The 19,133-nt window shown below is 39.9% G+C and overlaps 1 protein-coding gene across 2 annotated transcripts; it reads left to right on the forward strand.

Annotated features, from left to right (window-relative positions):
- The first annotated feature begins 887 nt into the window (after positions 1-887).
- phaf1 (phagosome assembly factor 1) lies at positions 888-16,667 on the forward strand. 2 transcript variants are annotated; one of them, XM_062420170.1, is made up of 16 exons: positions 888-2,130; positions 2,350-2,432; positions 3,420-3,503; positions 3,877-3,920; positions 4,313-4,392; positions 4,530-4,624; positions 6,419-6,516; positions 6,975-7,087; positions 7,518-7,651; positions 7,821-7,904; positions 9,247-9,329; positions 9,522-9,565; positions 9,706-9,755; positions 12,072-12,130; positions 12,250-12,322; positions 12,541-16,667. In XM_062420170.1, the coding sequence occupies exons 1-16, from the start codon at positions 2,067-2,069 to the stop codon at positions 12,634-12,636; spliced, it is 1,284 nt and encodes a 427-aa protein (XP_062276154.1). In that variant the 5' UTR covers positions 888-2,066; the 3' UTR covers positions 12,637-16,667. The 2 variants fall into 2 exon arrangements, with proteins under 2 accessions (XP_062276154.1, XP_062276156.1); XM_062420172.1 differs by having other exon boundaries at positions 6,452-6,516.
- Positions 16,668-19,133: the final 2,466 nt, after the last annotated feature.

Here is a 19,133-nt window from a genome sequence, read left to right on the forward strand (position 1 = left end):
AAACTCTTTCCCAACCAATGTGGACGAACAATGATAAGGCAGAGGGTGTATTATGATATATTATTGGAAAAAGTTGATGGATTGCCTTATTTTTACTCTTGGTTGCCATAAAAAACAATTTTGTTTCAGTTGCATCTAACAGGGATGATTGCCATTCCCCTTAAATCTTTTAAAAGGTGAAGTGATAACCTGAGGGGAAAGCATCAAAGACAATTGAGAAATCCTTTGGACTTGCATAAACTCAACATAGTAGTAAAGAGTTGACTATAATGATTGAATAAAATGTTACTACTAAATCACTGTTGAAAACAAATGTATTTTTTTATAAATTTACATTTATGGATATGGTCTTTGGTCATTACAATAATAAGATTCATTATGTATAAATGTGTTATTTTCCGTGAGACCAAACAATACATTCTTCCAAATTACAATAAAACTTTCATTAGTATTTTCAACAATAAAAGCAACAGAATATATTCACAAATGGACAATGCCAAAATAAATGTATAGTTTCTGAACATTCATAACAAAAACTACAATTCACATCAATGTCTCTCTTAAATCTCTTTTAAAGATCTTTTTTAGCTGGGTAAACTTTATGAATGCGTTTAAAAGAAATGTTTTCCTTAACTTTATTAATTGATTAAGTATGGATTTGGTAAAAGCCTTCTTCCACACCATCTCATCTCCAAATCGATTCCAATATGAAATCACCTATGATAATGTAGTAATATTTATTTGGAAGAGAGCTCTTATAGATCTGTTGTTATTTGCCTATGTGAGTGTACTGTATATTACTTCTTGAGCTCGCTGTGTCAGCTGACTGTGACGTCATCACGTCAACTGACAAACCTGCGTCAAACACGGGAAGTTGAATTATCAGCTGATCCTGCTGGCTGTTGTTGATGCCTGAAGTTGCCGTTGTTTGGACACTGTGTCGCTCTTTATCTGCTCCTGACATTGAAGACACAGAGAAAGGGACACGGTGGGCATTTACCGACTGAAGGGCTTATGAGTAACAAGGGACGCTAGGACTTTGTAAACCAACGCACTAAAAGCGGCACAAGAGCTAACGTTAGCTCCAACCGTCCGCTTGAAGGGAAGAAAGAAAAACAGGCTTTCTTTGTTTATGTCGTGCCAGTCTCAAACGCAATATTCACTCTCCTTGTTGTTAATTTAAGCATATTTTTCTCTGTGCACACGTTATTTATATTTATACTTCATTGCCATTACGTGAAGGGCAGCTAGCCCGTGAGCTACCGTTAGCCCATAGCGCGAATAAAAACAGTGTTGTTGTCAAAGCTTTGATGCGTTTTGTGACCGCCCGACAGCGACAGATACCGACAGCTCACAGTCTGAGTAGTTGCGACAGTTAGGAGACATTATTTCCGTGCCTCTGTCATTTTTTAACCTGTTAGTCACTGGACTAGATGGTCTGTTTAGAGACACATAGGACACAACACTAGCCAAACAAGCTGTACATTGAATCCTGTTGGAGTTTGTCCTCTCCGTCTGTTTATTCTAAACTTGCATTGACTGGATTCAGGTTGTTGTTGTTGTTTTTTTATCTGTATCGATTTTTCTAGACCACACAAACAAGCAATAGGTTGACTGACAGCTGGCCTTGTGCGGTTTAAGTTTGCTGGCAGGTTGCGTAATTTGTTTGTGTGCAAGCTTGTCAGTCTTGGCAAAGGAACTTTTTAAACAAAATCAGCTGTCGGCGCCGCTGTGAATATCATTTTATATGTTCGACTCTTTTTATCAGTCCACTCTGGTACCGTTTTAATGTCAACAGTATATGACATGTGATCGAGTGGACACTTTTTTTTACTGTAACGCATAGATCGAGTGGCTGCTTCATGCTCACACTCATGAATTTGGTGGCTTTGGAGAAATAAGTGTGTCGCTGTAGAGTTATGAATTAAAGTAGCCGACTGAAGCTGTTGTGAGACAGTGCTGTGATCAGGGAGAGACGAGCAAAAGGAGAGAGAGAGAGAGAGAGGGTCTCTCAGAGGGTCCCATTGTGTCTTGAGGTGAGGTGAGCTGCCCCCCACTACTTGCCAATGCTGGATCTGGAGGTGGTGCCTGAGAGATCACTAGGAAATGAACAATGGGAATTCGCCTTAGGTAGGTATTACAACATTTCCACGTTATAAATAAGTTATTTGAACAAATGGCATTAAAAAAGATTACCAAGAGCTATTGATTCATGTAAAAAAACATGCACACATTGCATGTTCGTGTTATTGTTTTTACCATTGAGGGCTAAGGATGTATAAGACATACCATTGCGTTTCCTGATGTGTGTGTGTTTGGGGTACATTTTTTTTGGGGGTGTGTTTTCAGGGATGCCATTGGCCCAGGCCATCTCTATTCTGCAGAAACACTGCCGTATCATCAAAAATGTCCAGGTGCTATACAGTGAACAGGTAAGATGGCCAAATGTCTGTCTTTTTTTCTCTTTCTCACTCTCTCTCTCCCTCTTTCTCTCTCTCTCTCTCTCTGACACACACATACACAAAATGATAATCAGCTTGTGTAAGAGTCACCTTTTTGGCAGCAGTACAAGTTTCATGTGTACTGTTTTCTGGTTTGGTGGCAGTAATTCCAGCTGTTTTACAAACTGCCAATTTGTATTAAGCTCTTAGTTACATTATATTAATAACAAGACATGTCAGTACAGACATACAAAAGTACAAAATATTGATTCATGACCAAAGTCCCATCAGAATTACAAAATAGCATGTCGTGCTATTTAAACTCAGTTCGTCTGTTTCCTCAGCGTTGTGCAGGTGCGGTTTGATAAGATTTGATTGTAAGTGACCTCGCAACATAAACATAGAACCTCACGCTGTCATCAGATTCTGATTTAAATGTTGCTGAATATTGATTCGTGGAGCGTGTAGTGCATGACATCACCTTTTCCTGGCCCGCTTCAAACCAGTGAGAAGAGCGCTGACAAAAACAAAAAAAAATGTTCAGGCTGGACTCTTGTGCTCAAAACAAGAAGCAAATTGAGAAAAAGGTTTTCAGGGCTTTTAAAAGATTAAGTTATCTTAATAAAAAAGTTGTTTATGTCATGTGTATAAAAATAGATTTGGGCCATTATAGCCTGATCTGATGGGTTTTTTTTTTTATAAAGCTTTTAAATATAGGCTTCAACAATTAAGTACTGGCCTGACTATAGTTGAATTCTTTACCCAGGTGTAATGGCTATAAACTCAATTATAAAGACTTATTTTGAGACGCTATTTTAAGACTAATGACAGGAAGTGTAAGCAGCAGCAGTTTTTTTGTTCATTATACAATCTTAGTTCAAAAAACAGCAGACTGATTATTTGCTTATCTGCATATCTGTATATGAGGGCACATCCTCACGCCTCTGTATTAATTAATGTGTTTATCTCCTCCTCCAGACACCACTCAGCCATGACCTCATACTGAACTTGACTCAGGATGGGATTAAACTGCTGTTTGATGCCACAAATCAGAGACTCAAGGTGAAACATGTTGACTCTATGGCGGTTCTCACTGGCGAAACAGAACCAACGATGTGTGCACGCTGAGTCTCGGGCTGTGAGAACAGTTTCATTACGTTTGTGCTGCTGTCCAGCTAAACGAGTCTCTAAAGACATCATCTCTCAATACAAGGCCAAATCTGGATGTGACAAGTATATAATACTAAATAATTTTAGTTTGGAGTTCTACACTGGATATCTGCAAAAGAGAGCAAGTTAAAACAGTTGCAAAATTTCCCCCCATTTCTAGATAATTTGCCTCCCTTGACCTCCTTGTATAATCACATTCAGCTAACCATTTGTCTTGCACCTGTTAGACTCTAACTCCTTTCATGTGTCTGTTGTTCCATTCCAGGTGATTGAAGTGTATGACCTGAGCAAAGTCAAGTTGAAATACTGGTGAGTAGGAATATATGTCCAAAATGAAGCTAAGATATCATCAAACCTGATTAAACCAGGATAAAAGCCACGTATGGCTTATTGTATCTGCTGTGTACGCTGTGCATTTATATGCTGCTGACACAGAGACCACTTTCAACTCCCAAGCCATAGCTCCTCACAGATGGGTATGCAGGTATTACTGTACAAGCGATAACGGAGTCTGCCTACATTAATGTGTGTTAATGTTTACTCTCTGTGTGTGTGTGTGTGTGTGTGATTGTTTTTCACCGGAAGTTCCATTTCACATCGCTGCCCGTGTCTTCTCAAGTAAAGCTGTGCAACCTGTATGAATGTTAATAGGTTTAACACTGACTCTGTGTGTGTGTGTGTGTGTGTGTGTTGCATTTCAGTGGAGTCCATTTCAACTCTAAGGCCATTGCCCCCACAATAGAGCAAATAGACCAGTCATTTGGAGCTACGCACCCTGGAGGTACACACACACACACACACACACACACACTTGTACTCCTCCCACACTGTAAAACTTGGTGTTTTATGTGTACTCGCATGCCACGATATTACTTTATTTTTATTTAAGTGTCTTCCTCCTCCCCTCTCTCCGTCAAGTGTACAACGCAGCAGAGCAGTTGTTCCATCTCAACTTTCGAGGACTGTCCTTCTCCTTCCAACTGGACTCATGGAACGAAGCCCCGAAGTACGAGGTGAGAATGTTTTTTCGATCGATCTGCTCGTCAGCCCCTTCGAGAAGCGCCGGGCGGTCGATTCTTTACCTCCGTAGGGATTTAGGGCAGCCTTGTGATTTAGGTAATTACCATTCTGAGGTCAAGCCTCAGGTTTGCCTTATAAGTGATGAATCAGGGATGTGATTTGTCAGCTTATTTTGGACAAGGAGCTTTCATGAATCTAATAAGAGGTGAGCCACTGCATGCACAAATGAAAAAAAAAAAAAAAGAATTTTGGCAGATTTTCGGGGACTTTAGTAGATCTCAAATACACAAATGTGTTACATAGGCAGAAAAAAAACCAGACTTTAGACTTATGTTATCTCTTCACAATATGGTCACATTTTGATAAAGTCTGCAAACTGCATGTTGATACTTTGTTCCTTTCTAGCTTTGTGTTTGGGTTGCTGTTTGTATGATTAGTCAGACCCTCTTGTTGATGTTGGACTGTCTGCACTGTACAGCTGTGGTGTCCGGGGTGATGCGTGTCACAAACCAGCTGCTCTGCCGTCTGCTCAGTTCGCTACTGTGAAAATCACACATCATATGCACCGATGTCGTTACCGCTCCCGCTCATGTGTCCAGTTCACCTCAGTCGATGTCAAATCCCATCGACAAGTTTTACACAGCTCATCACGTCTTCTTGCTTTATCCATTCGGCTCGGCTTCAACGTACCGCTCCATTATATCTGTGATATGATCATAACTGCATTGTGTGTTTACCAAAACCGTCAAACTTCCGCCCCTCCCGAGCTGCATGTCGTTTTTGGTTGAACGCTTTCCTTTGGGTCACTGAAGCAGCAGCTTGTAGCTTCTAGTTGTGTGCATTGGCAAACATGATGGCTTCTGATGATTTATCGTTTCCCAAAGTTCAACACTCAGCTGTAGTTTCCTGTTTATCACGAGTGTAACGATGACAGATTGGTGAGTCGAGGATTCTGTGAGTCAGCTGTTTTCGTAAAAGTGATACAGTGTACTAAAATTAAATAAAACCACTTCAAGGTTTACTTTGAGTTATATTCAGAAGATATTCAGACACTTTTGCCTTTCCCACACTTTGTTGTTAATGTCAACAAATCTGTGCAACAACACATAGTGACAGAAGGAAACATCTTGTGAAATGTGAGTATGTATGACTCAGCCTGAGTTTATTAAATCGAAGTCATTTCTACAAATAAATAATTATAATAGATAGATAGATAACGCAGCAGTAGGTGATCTGAGAGTTTGTGATGGATTGTGAAATGAGACTCAGAGCGATGTAAGCTGGTCCCCAAAAACCATTAAGAGCTTTAAAAACAAGTTAAAGAAACTTAAATCACATCTGAAAGACACCATAGTAATAATGCATCTGCAGCCTTTCTGCATCTGTGCTAATTGTCTAGTTGAATAAATGTCTTCCTCTAGATTTAATATGGTGACAGCAACTTGGAAATTAACAAACAAAAATCAGCACAAAAGTGAAGTTCCAACTGCTGACTCACAACGAATTTTGATTAGGTATCGGCCCTCTACAGATTAAAGGACCTACCTGACAAAGATTCAAGTTGTATTAAAATGCAGTGTCATCAATCAGCAGTTAATTCCCACTGAAACGTCAGTCAGTGACTTATAAGACACTTCTCTGTGCTTTATCATATTTCTATCATATCTCTCTGTGCTTGAGATATATCTCTGTCTGGTTTGTTGTGCATTGTGTTCTCGATGTGTGTGTGTGTGTGCATGTGCAAACCCATCAGTCCTGTACTACTCCCAGTTGTTTTGCCTTGGCAGCCTAACTTTGCCATGGGTTTGGCCTCCCTGCAGATTCCACACGGGGCAATGGTCAAGAGGATGCACATCTACACTGGCAACAACCTGCAAGAAACAAGGTAACAAACAGGCTGCACAATGCTCCAACTTTATTATTTTAATGAAAGAAAATGTCATGCTAAGTAATAAACAAATGGGACAATAATATGAGAATATATGATTTTTTCAAAGTGGCAGCATGTTGGTATAACAGACTATATAAGAAGAACAAAGAGTTCAAAGCAACCTGTTTAGAGCAGCAGATGCTCGTTGATTACTGGCTATTAATTCAATGTGTTTCTGTGTCTGCAGTGAAGACAATTTTGATATTAATGCTCCCATGTGATCAAAAAAATCCCACATTACATAAGGTTATTATTTCAACAAGTTCCACATGTAACAAACTGAATAAATGTGTGAAGAACAAGGACCACATTAACAACAAAAGCCATTAGAGACACAAATATTAAACCTCACCTCACATCATAAGAAACCACTCAAACAATTGACACACACACACACCCTCTTCTGTCTTCAGAGCTCCGGTGATGCCACTGGCTTGTTTCCTTGGCAACATCTACGCAGAGTGCGTGGATGTCCTCAGAGATCGTGCAGGGCCTCTGGGGCTCAAACTGCGCCTCCTCACTGCTGGTAACATATGTCTCTGTGTGTCTTGTGTGTGTCTGTAAAAGAGCGAGGGACTTCCATGTTTATAACAAGACTCCAAAATAGTTTCCCCTCACATCTACATTTGGATTAACTGGGTGTGTGTTTTTTTTTAATTTTTTCTCCTGCCTTTCAGACTTTCCATGACAGTCATACCACAATGTATAATTCTACTGGACAGTTAAAGCTAAACAGGAAATCCAAATTAAACATTGTTAAATTGGGGGAAAACATTTGCCCATCTGCACCAAAGGCTAATATCAAAATATTTAACTTTACTAAATTGTGGAACTCTAACGAGGACAAACACAGACTTAGCTGCTGATACCCGGCAGCTAAGACCACATGTATCTATGGTAGCTGCTCACTGTCATTCTCTAACCTGCTGTTTGTCATTTTCTCGTCATTTTCTTAGGTGGTGGTTCCGGTGTGATGGCTGATGCTAAAGTGAGATCCCTAGAGAGAAGCATCTACTTTGGAGATTCCTGTCAGGATGTACTGGGTGCTCTGGGCTCGCCACATAAAGTCTTCTACAAGTCTGAGGACAAGGTAGGAGAACTCTTTTTCCATTTAGTGTTTTCTTGTTGTTTGAATTACATGTATTGACTTTACTACATCCTGTACTGTCAATCAGTGTCAAACATAAAACAGGCAATTTTCTGTCTTAATTTTCTGGGGGTTAACATGTATTGTCATTGTGTGTTGTGGTTTCTTTTAGATGAAGATCCACTCTCCGTCACCACACAAGCAGGTTCCTTCAAAATGTAACGACTACTTCTTCAACTACTTCACCCTCGGAGTGGTACGTAAGCTCGGCCGATGCTTGTGTGTGCGCGTATATACGTTTGCATACATGTGCGTCAGCGTTTTTTAACGTGACCGTATGCATACAGAGATTTTAGAAGTCTAGGTGAGAGGAAGTAATGACACAGGGCCTGTCCACGCTAAGTTCATCAACACTACGACTTTTGAAAACCCTGCTGACCCTGTTTTTTTTCATCAGCTATTTACTATAATGAGAATAATATCTATATATATGAAAATTAATAAAAATAGGGACATTTATTTGATAAAGTTGTTTATATGACATAAACATACATGATATATATATTCAGCCATAATTCTAATGGTTCTCACTTGATATATGGTCACATAGTTTAGTAATTGTCACACAACAGCATTTGCACTTGAAAAAATAAACGTTGGGAAAGAGGCTGTAATGAGTCCTGCTTGCCTGATGCCTCCTTTATTAAAAAAAAAAAAACCCAGAATATCATGTTCTAGCCAACCAGTCTGATGTGTGCAGAGAGGGGTGTGTGTGGTTGTACTGTAGCAGCCCGGTGACATCAGGTGGTTTAATAAAGGTAAACACAGCGAGCAACTGTGCGTAATAACACTGTGCTCTGGTGTGACACTTCTCAGACGCTGCAAATTTATCAACATAGATTCAAGATGAACTGAAGGAGAAGCTTTTCATACAGTATAAACAGCTGTAAGAATCACCCACATTCATTTATAGATCAGTGCAGGCTGATTGACTGATTTTCCAGCTTGTTTTTGTGATGACATGATATGCATTTTCAGGTGCATTAGTAAGGGGGGAGATAAATTCTGAAACGGTGCTAAAACACTTGTGCAGACAGAGATCATTTTCATTTTAAAGTGAAAACATATCAGTGTGGATGTAACCTCACTTGAGCACCACTGATGCAGAGAGTTAAAGTCATAGCTGGAGAGAAATGAAAGAAAACACAGTTACGATGAACTGTAACAAGATGCCAGGTTCTGATATGTATATCACGTTGTTATCTTTATTAGATATGGGTCTTTAGTTTGTGTCTGTCTTGTCAGCCAGATCTTGATTTTGAAAATATTTTTAGCCAGTGACCTTTTTTTGGGTCACTGTCTTAATTCCCAGACCTGATTTGGATAATCTGGGCTGGGAAAATGACAGATGTACTCATGTGTTCCTCAGCAGCTACTGTTTAGATCCTCTGAACAAGAAGCTTAGTGCCCAGCTGGTGACACTGCACAGTTCCCTCATATCAATAGCTGTGGCAGTGTGACCCTCCCTTTATCTGCAGTTACTCGCCCTCTGTTTACATTAGATAAGACTGCAGTTGTGTTTTCTTTCTTTTTTTCAGGATATCCTGTTTGATTCGACATCTCACCTGGTTAAGAAGTTTGTCCTCCATACCAACTTCCCCGGACATTACAACTTCAATATGTAAATATCTTGCTGTCTGCGCACTTCGTCTTTATGATTCTTTTACCCAATTTTTTCCATTACAGTCGATTATACTGAATCATAAATTAATGAATCGTAATTATTTATGAAAATAGATCTGATTTTCTGTTGTTTGTTGTTCTGTTGTTTAATTTTCTGTGCTTTTGATTATGTTCTTTTCCCTCATCGCAGATATCATCGATGCGACTTTAAGATTCCACTAGTCATCAAAAAAGGTGAGATGCTTTTCAAGTCACAAATTTTTTTCAAGGAGAATTATGCTTGCATGTCACCTTAAATAATGTTTTTTTATCTAAAATTATTATTCTCCTTTCATCTAATATCTGTTTCTCTATTTTTGTCTCTGCGCTGTCAGATGGAGCTGATTCCCAGACAGAGGACGGCATATTAACCACCTACAGCAAGGTCAGTCATAGACAGGATTTATACATCTTTTCACAGAGTTCAGCGCTCTGTTGTAAATTCACAAGGTGGTGCTGTGGCAGGGCTGTAATGATCTGACACGGTCTCTTGGCCAGCTCTTTATCAGTGAGTTCAGCTTTCTAACACAGGACTCTGTGCCTCCTTGTTTGGGATTACACAGACGCCTTTCCAGCTGATTTTCTCTTTTTTGTAGTGTTGCTAGGTTGTTTTTTTTGGGGTTTTGTTTTTGTTTTTTAATGAATATATAAATTAAGTGATAGCAGACAGTCATTTCCCATAATGGCTTTCACTACTTCCAAAACCTGGTCTCTCCTGTGCCATTAACATGCTCAATAGAACAGAAACAAATGATAGAGAAAGACATTTTGTAGTCTAAATAGGATGTACAATAAATGAAAATACACTAAATGAAGAAAAAGATAAAATAAAAAAATACAATAAGATATTTACACAGTGCAGCTATAGACGTGGGTGTGACAGCACAAAAATACAACAAGGTACAGTAGCTGTCAGTGATAATATGTATTAATATTGAAATGATGGCCACAGTACTGACATCAGGAGCAGAATAGATGGGGTGAAGATAGATGAATATAATTTATTCATCCCCATTAGCAAAATTCATGTATCCAGTAGTTGGTACATATACACAAATAAACACATATACATAATAAATAATAACAAATAATATATACAAAAAGAGATGAGATGAGCCTCCAGCTGCCAGCACTGCTCTCCTGCACTTTGAAGATGTTGTACATCTACAGATATTTCACTCAAACTAGATAAATTAGCACATTACTTTTTCCACAAGCCTGTAAAATGTAACATGGCAAAATGTTACCGTCTTTCTTAATGAGCTTGTTAAGTCTGTTGGCATCGGCTGCCTTCACACTGCTGCCCCCCAGCACACTGCTGCCCCCCAGCACTCTGCTACCCCCCGAGCACACTGCCACACAGAAGATGACGCTCACCAATACAGAGTGGTGTATTGGCCTTCTCAGCAGGAACAGTCAACTTGAACAGCCTTTTCAAACACCACCAACGTCCCTAAATTCCGCCTCTTGTCCTCAACTGTCACAGCCCACAATAGCTGAGTCATCCTAGAATTTCTGCAGATGACACGACTTTGATCTGTCCCTGAAGTCAGAGGTATAGAAGGTGAAGAGGAAGGGAGATAAGACAATCCCCTTTGGCGCTCTAGGGCTGCTGACTAAGGTGTCCGGGGAGCAGTTCTGCAGCGGGACATACTGTGGACAACCTGTGAGGTAGACCACAGGTCACAAGTGGTGCGTCCACATCCATGTCAATTAGCTTATTCCCCGATAATGACGGTCTGATTGTGTTAAAAGCTCTGATGGGGCAAACAAGGTGGGTAGGGGTGTTGTTGCAGACAGGTGGGAGAATGGTTATCTAATTACCCACTTCCCTGGTGTTATTCTCTTTGAGTTTCCTCTCCAGCCTTTTCCTGTAGCAGTTACTTCCCTCTTCAAGCTTGATTTTTAAGCTCACTCTGTACCACTCTCGATTCTTTCCTGTCACCACTCCCGAAAAGCTCTCTTCTTGTAGTTTAGCCTTAATGTCCTTCGACACCCCCGGTTTGTTGTTGGGGAAACAGAGCATAGTCTTAGCGCGGACCACAGCATCCCCACAGAGTTTGATATATGATGTAAACGCGGTAAGTCAAGCTGTCGATATTTTCTCCTCAGGGACTGCAGAGCACTTCCCAGTCCGTCCACTCGAAACACCCCTGCAGAGTCTCCTCAGCCTCCTGTGAAAATGCTTTTGCTTCCAGCTCAGTTGTGCAAGCAGGCAAAGCCCTAAACAAAACCGTTTTAACACATTTTATAAGCAGCAACTAATTGTTGTATAATTCAAAGCCAAGATGTTGTCAGGGTACAAAATTAACACCAGCTGGTAAAATATGCTTCACTCACCAGCAAAAAAAGCAATGGTTATCTTTTGAGAGGCTGGCAACATTCATTAATTGGCTGCTGCACAAAAAAGATTACATTTGGACCCTGTTCACTAATTTACACTAGACTTGTGAATTTGACACCTCTTGAATTTTGATATGACTTCTTTTTTTTTTTAATACTCTAGCTACAGTCATCCTCTGATATTATGACAGAAGGAGAATGACGTTTCATTATGTCACTTTTATGTCCCAATTTTGCGTCTTTTATGGAGATAATGGCTTTGTTTAGTGAAAACACAATACAAGATGTCAATGAACTGTTTGTCTTGTATTAAATTCAGTGTTGGGTCTTGAATTGTCTGTTTTTGTTTCGTTGTCAGTGGGATCAGATTCAGGAACTGCTGGGTCACCCAATGGAAAAACCTGTCGTGCTCCACAGGTAAAGAAATACACAACATTGCATTACCGTAAGAACATTGGAGAGGATATTTCAGTGTTGCTGCTGGTTTACAAAAGCAACTTTAGATCCAGTGACAACCAGATGTGTGTGTTTGACAGGTCTTCGTCAGCCAATAACACCAACCCCTTTGGCTCTACCTTCTGCTTTGGACTGCAGAGGATGATCTTTGAGGTCAGAACACTTTCTGTCTTTGTACATTTAACTGACACAATATGTGTGAAGCAACAAATGAAATACAGCACACTGGTTGTACACAATTTTAATTTGGATGTAATCAGAGTCACACGATTAAAACCACAGATTCTGTTTGAAAAGGAGTTCTGCTTGTTTGGAATATTTTCATATGTGACTCATTCATCGTACCACATCTTATTTTTCTTCCCCCCCAGGTGATGCAGAATAACCACATAGCATCAGTGACCCTCTACGGTGCTCCAAGGACCACCAGTCAAGCCCGACCTGAGTCCAGTAGCAGTTCCCACTGAACAAGTAACCAGAACCACATCCCATTCTGGCCTGTTCCGAATCTAGTACCTCTACTGACTGAACTTCTAACCCAGAGCCAGATTCTTAACCAAGCAGACCTAACCCAGAGCAACAAAGTCATTCTAGCCCAGCTCAGATGCTACACAACAGACACCCAGGATCATTCAGAACAACCAAATTCAACTTTGCATTATTCAACTTTTTTCCCTGGTGGGTTCCATGAATCACTCTTCTAACCAGACCAGACATACCGGGGGCCCGCCAGCAACCCAACTTTGACTATCGCAGCGGTTCTGCAAACTTGACACAGTGAAAGAAATGTGCATTCTAGTCGAGCTGAACCGTTTCCTGTTTCCATCCAGCGACAGCATCCGCCCAGGACCACAAATGAAGAGTTTGGCCAGACTAGTTTGGATGTCATTTTCCACCGTTAAGATGTAATGGCAGACTGTATGTGACAACACCCTTCACAACATCGTGGTGATGAAACGCAACAGAAGGAAAATGTCAAAAAGTTAATACAGCCGTCACCGAAAACTGCTGCGGCCAAAGTCTTTGAGACAAGGGCTGGCTCGACCCGCCGAACACACATCCACCGACAGCACTTCCAGCCCAGCTAGTACCGCCTGTCTTCCTGCCACACATTCAGAATTAGACTGAACTGGCTCAGTCAAAAAAAAAACCCGGGACACATCCAAACTGCGAGAACCAAAACCAGCCCAACGAGGAGAGCCGGCGGAGCCAAACACAGCGGAAGCTGCAGAGGTAACCAAAACCGGAAAAAACAAAACAAAACACCAGAATCCAGATTTTTTTGTTCGGACTTAAGAAGAACCAAACACACTCAGGGGTTTGGAGACAGACGCGGCCCAGGATGTAACCCCCCCACCACCACCACCACCACCACCACTCCCCCACCCCTCCAATCCTGCTCACTGGCCGGGCCAGTCCAACCAGATGTGAAGCCTCTTGAAAGCAGAATGATCCAAACTTCCAACATCACCTCCCTCATCCACCTTCACACACACACACACTCTTCCTCCAACTGTCTCCAGCGGCACCCACTAACACACACACACACACACACACACACACACACACACACACACACACACACACACACACACACACACACACACACACACACACACAACACTCTATTAACAGACGTTGGCATGTCTGGCTTCTTGCTTACACACACACACACACACACACACACACACACACACACACACACACACACATACACATACATTCACATAAACAAGCATCTGCATGCGTTTGGCTGCTGATTTTTTTAATTTTTTAATTGACATTTCAACAGACTGTAACTTCAAGCACACCGCATTTCAATCTGCTCTCTAACTACAGCGTGTTTTCTCATGTATTTCTAATACATGTCAACCGGCTCCATCTTTTTAGGCCTTTTTTAAGCGAACACGAACACGGAGACATGCAGGCATGCACGCAGACGCAAAGGATTTGCATGAACTATGACAGACGCATCTGAATGAGAGGAAACTTACTAAAAAGCACAAAGTGGCGACCTGTTTTTGTTTAGTAGCTAGTACGGTCCTGCATGTTGTGAGGGGCACACAGTTTTTCTTCGAGTTTTTCTCTGCCCTGTTTTAGTCATTCACACCATTTTCATGTTGTTGTTTTTTTTTTTTTTTTTTTTTTTTTTAAATCAATGTTTACATTTGCACTAATACACACCCTTTTACTTGATTGGTTTATCGTGCCCTATCCTCAAAAGATGGATCAAATTCGGAGAGATAGCGGTGTGTGTGTGTGTGTATGCACGTGCGTGTGTGTGAATGTGTGTTTTATCCATATGTTAGGACAGAGAAGAGGTCGTATGCAGTCATGCCTTCCGTGTTGCACTCTTCTCCCCCTTTCCTCTGCGCTTTTCACCTCCGACCCATCCCTCAGTGATGTCTGCGTTTATTTCTTTGTTGTCCAATTGCCAAATGCTATAGCCAAAGACGTTTCAGGATGATTTTTTTTCCCCCCCCGTTGTATCTGCTGACATTATCACTGTAATCTCTCTCGTCCGAACGTGTCCCGCGGAGAGTTGCACGTCCTCGTCTTTCCCGTCGCATCTTTTTGTTTTTCTAACCTGCACATCAGAGTCATCGCCGTGGTAAAAGCCTCTAAATTCAGCTCTTGGATTTCCGTAATTACGCAAGACACAAACAGCTGACTCGTGTAAATGTTCTACAAAGCAGTCAGCCATTTTTGATCTGGATTTGGTTACAGCTGGAGACGCATTAACAATACTAACAAGTAGTGTCTAATCGTACAGTGGTTATAGTTGTCAGAGAGCTGTAATTTAAAGAATTACCATTATTTCTTTGTGAATTCAGCACATTTGAACCCATTTTTGGAAATGGGGAAGACCATCAGTCATTCCTGCATCGTAGCATGTGACTGCAGTTTGCATCTCTCCCTCCCAATATATGAATTTCAATTTTTTTTCTTTTCATAACAAGTCATTCAATAAACGGTGTATTAATTGTAATACACATTTGCATTTTATTTTCCGTTGATGAAATGCCATTTGTTTTGTATTTTTCTCATTATTGCTGAATATATGATGTGTATGAAAGCATGTGAAGGCTTCAGGGGGTGAAGTCAGGGCCTGTATACATGATGACATAATGTATTAAGTGTTTGTGAAGCAGAGACAGATTTGTCTTTGTTCACATTTTAAAAGCATGAAATGAGTTTGGCTGCTTGCAGATGGGTTTGCAAAAGATATAGAGTTTCATAAAACGGGTACGATGTTTTGTCACGAGAGCAGTTTTGTATTTTACTGGCTTTTACTTTTTTTTTTTTTTGGATCTCATTAATAGGAGGAGGAACTCTTCCTGCATAATATAAGAAAAATAAGATCGACTCAAGGTGTCAAGCCCAATGTTTCTGATAAATTCTTAATCAAGAGGACAAATCTGTTACAGTTCATCGATGGTAAACATCATTCATGGTACCTTTTTAAGTCAGAAGGTTAACTGGATTGTTAAATAATTCACATGTTCTTTTGTTTCTTACCAGACAATTTTACCACAAGAAGGCCAAGTTCTAATTATCTCTCAGAACATTCAAGCTGTTAGTTCTTTCTGTTTTCTTCTTTTTTTTCTTCTTTTTTTTCTTATACGGGCCCTGATGCTTATGGAGTTTATGTCGATGCAGAAAATGCTGTAAATAGTTGTGTGCTCGTATTCTGCTGTCTTTTTTATTTTCACGATCTAACGGCTTGGCAACAGACACAAACTTGACTCGGAGTATCTTTAATTATTTCCTCCTTGATTCTGATTCGATTGAAAACTCAGGAGGAAGCATCTGCTCACAGCTGACTCATTAACAATCACTGGAAGTTTTTTTTTTTTTTTCTTTTATTAAATTTTTATTCCAGACCACTCAGTATTGACACTTTAATTTCTCCATGTGCCATGCTAAAGCTGCAAGTAGACAGATGTGTTTGGTATCAGCGGACGGCCCTGCTTTCAGCTCTGCTTGACCCGTAGCTGCAGGGCGTTCACGTTTTGACCCCACAGAACAGCATTGAACTGATCATCCTTCTCCAGAGATGTTTTTTGTAGAGTGGACAGAATCTGATTTGGAGTCTAGCTTTGGCATGATGCTAGATTTTTATTTTTTTTTCTTGTTTACACTAGTAAAAATATCTCTTTGGTTGTAATGTGGTTTCTGAAACCTGGAGATGGATATTCCACTGCTTGGTTTCTTAAACTTGGGACCCTGAAAGCTAGAACGGTGTTTCAGGATTAAAGTCTAATAAATAAAAAAACAATTTTCTCATCGGGTTTCCAGGTTTAAGACATTTAAGAACAACGGCTGTCCGGCACCGTGTTCCCTACTCCTGTTCTGGTGTATCCACATCTTGGGTTGAAATAGAGCAACGGATGTATTATAATTGTTATGAAAAATTATATTCGAACATTTTACTTTACATTTTACAACTTGCTTTTGTGCAAGTAAATATGAAAAGAAAAAGAAAAAAAACACCAAACTGTTGAACATTGTGCCTCATCTCCCACCGAGCCTGTCTTTGACTTCTGTCTCTCTCTCTCCTCTGTAAAAAGGAATCGCCTTGTACATACAATTTGAGAATGCATTGGAACTGCATCATTGTACAGTATGTATGTGTGCGTGTCACTGAGCATAGCAACAAGCTAACATGGTATTACGGCTGTCTCAGTCATTGACATTCTCCTGCAGAAAGGCAGGTTGGGTTGGGTTTCCCAAAATGTCATGTTTTGTACTTTGTTTTATGTGTTGTGTGTGTGCGTGTGTGTGTGCGTGCGTGTCTATGACGACACCAAACACCTACAACAATGTGCAAATGTTCACAACTCTTAAAAAGCTTGTTATGGTTGTCTTTGAGCTGATCACTTACTGTAGAATAGATGATTTTCACAGAGGGATTCCACCTAAATAAATTCAACCTAGTTGTGGAGATACTATCAGAAAAACCTAGAATGTACGCTGACAGAGAATTTTAATTAAAACCTTTTGACTCTCTGGACTCTCTACTGAATTTAAATAAATTGGTCATTGCCCAAAAAGATCTCTAACTTGAGCTTTGTTCCATTAGAAGCAGATGGGGCATAGATCATATGAAAAAAACAGAAAAAGTAGAGCCAGCAGTAAATGAAGCAAATAAACAAGCTTCTTTGGGTAAATGTATGGACATTTTCAATTATTTTAGGGAAGAAATGAAAGTTTCCTCTCTTTGGAACTTTTTCTGACACATTTGACTAAATTAAATAACACCACAGACACATCAGGTTGAATCAAACCTAACTTGAATCAAATGTATATCCAGCCAAGAACTGGTCTTCTATATGAACCCTTCAACCCTCGTTGAATCGTTACTCTACAGTTTGGTAAGCCCAGCCCAGTGTCATAGACAGTCAGTGGTGTTTTGACCCATTGTTACTGAGAGAGTGCAGTGAGGAGCTAAGGGGTGGGTGATGGGTAATCTCACCCAAACTCAGGTGGACATATCACATCCTTGTTTTTCCAGCATTTTGAAGATGGAAAAACAAGTGAAAAATGTAATCCGGAGATCTGTGTGGCTTTTTAAATTTCACCTGTTTTATTTTGTTTTTTTTGTTTTTCATTTATTGGAGGAATGAATGATTGTCATAATCAGAGTGTTGTAATTTATAATGGACAGCTTCAGTTCAGTGTAATGATACTCTCATATTAACGCTTTGTATTGTCTGTTCTGTTGCCCATCTCCCTTACTTCCCTCCAATTCTTTTTTTTTTTTTTTGTGGATTTACAGTACATTTTAAGCCCATTTCTGGAAATGGGGCAGTTATACTTAATTAAAACTTGTGAAATTCATTGGAATGTGGTGTTTTATATTTTGAATACTATAACTTTGTGTATGAAGAAAATAAGTAGATTTATTCAGCATGTCCACTAAAAAAGGCAATAACAAAATCATATAGTGCAAAGAGAAAGGGTTAGGTCGACTGAAAGCTTCAGATGAGCCGCCACTGTGCAATCTCAAAGAACTCTGATGCAACGTTTGGATTTTTCTGAAATCAAATGCTCACTGTTCATTGACATCAACGATCATGTTGTGTGTGTGCAACCAGAATATATTAAAAAAATAAAAAATGTGGATGTGAAAAAGGTTGGGAGGCTTTTTTTTTTTAAGTTGACAGAACCTTGACACTCAAAGTTAGACACAAATTTGACGTCAGTCCTGAACTAAATCTCAGCATCTGTTTTGTATCTCAGCCTTCATTTTACTTCTAATAAATTACATGATTTTATATCAATATACACTAGTTGATATTTGGTTCATTCTAGCGTTCACTTGACATGAAATTGATGTTTTATTTTCCTCCTGTAACATATCGAATCACAAAAATGGTTGTCTGTGTTTCTGGGCACAACACATCGCTAGTTTGTCCATAACTGTCCGCCAACATGTGCAGAACCAATCAGAAGTCTTGACACACCTTCTCATTTAAATTTTTCTTTATTTTTTACTATTGTCTACATTGTAGGACAACACTAAATACATCAGAACTATAAAATAACATATAGGATCATCAGCATAACACAACTGATGGCCTCAAATCCATCAAGAAGGCAAGAAATTCCACCAATTAACTTTAGATGGGGCACACCTGTTCATTAAAAACCATTCCAAGTGTATACCTCATGAAGTTGGTTAAGATATTGAGTGTGCACAGCTTTCATCGAGGCAAATGGCAGCTAATTTGAGAAAGATGAAGGTTCGCACACTGTACCTCCTCTAGATGCAGTTTATTGATATTGAGACATCCACCAGTGATGTTTCAAGCTACACGCTCTTCTTCAGACTGGTGTGAGGAATCAGAAATATGAAGAAAGTCAAAGCTCCAGTAACTGACCAATGCATTTCCGCTTGTGGCCCTCATCAGGGTCATCAAGGGCCAAAAGCTGAAACGTGTTGGTCTGTTAGTAAAATTCT

The sequence above is a fragment of the Scomber scombrus genome, chromosome 6 (genome assembly GCF_963691925.1).
Source record: "Scomber scombrus chromosome 6, fScoSco1.1, whole genome shotgun sequence".
Classification (NCBI taxonomy): domain Eukaryota; kingdom Metazoa; phylum Chordata; class Actinopteri; order Scombriformes; family Scombridae; genus Scomber; species Scomber scombrus.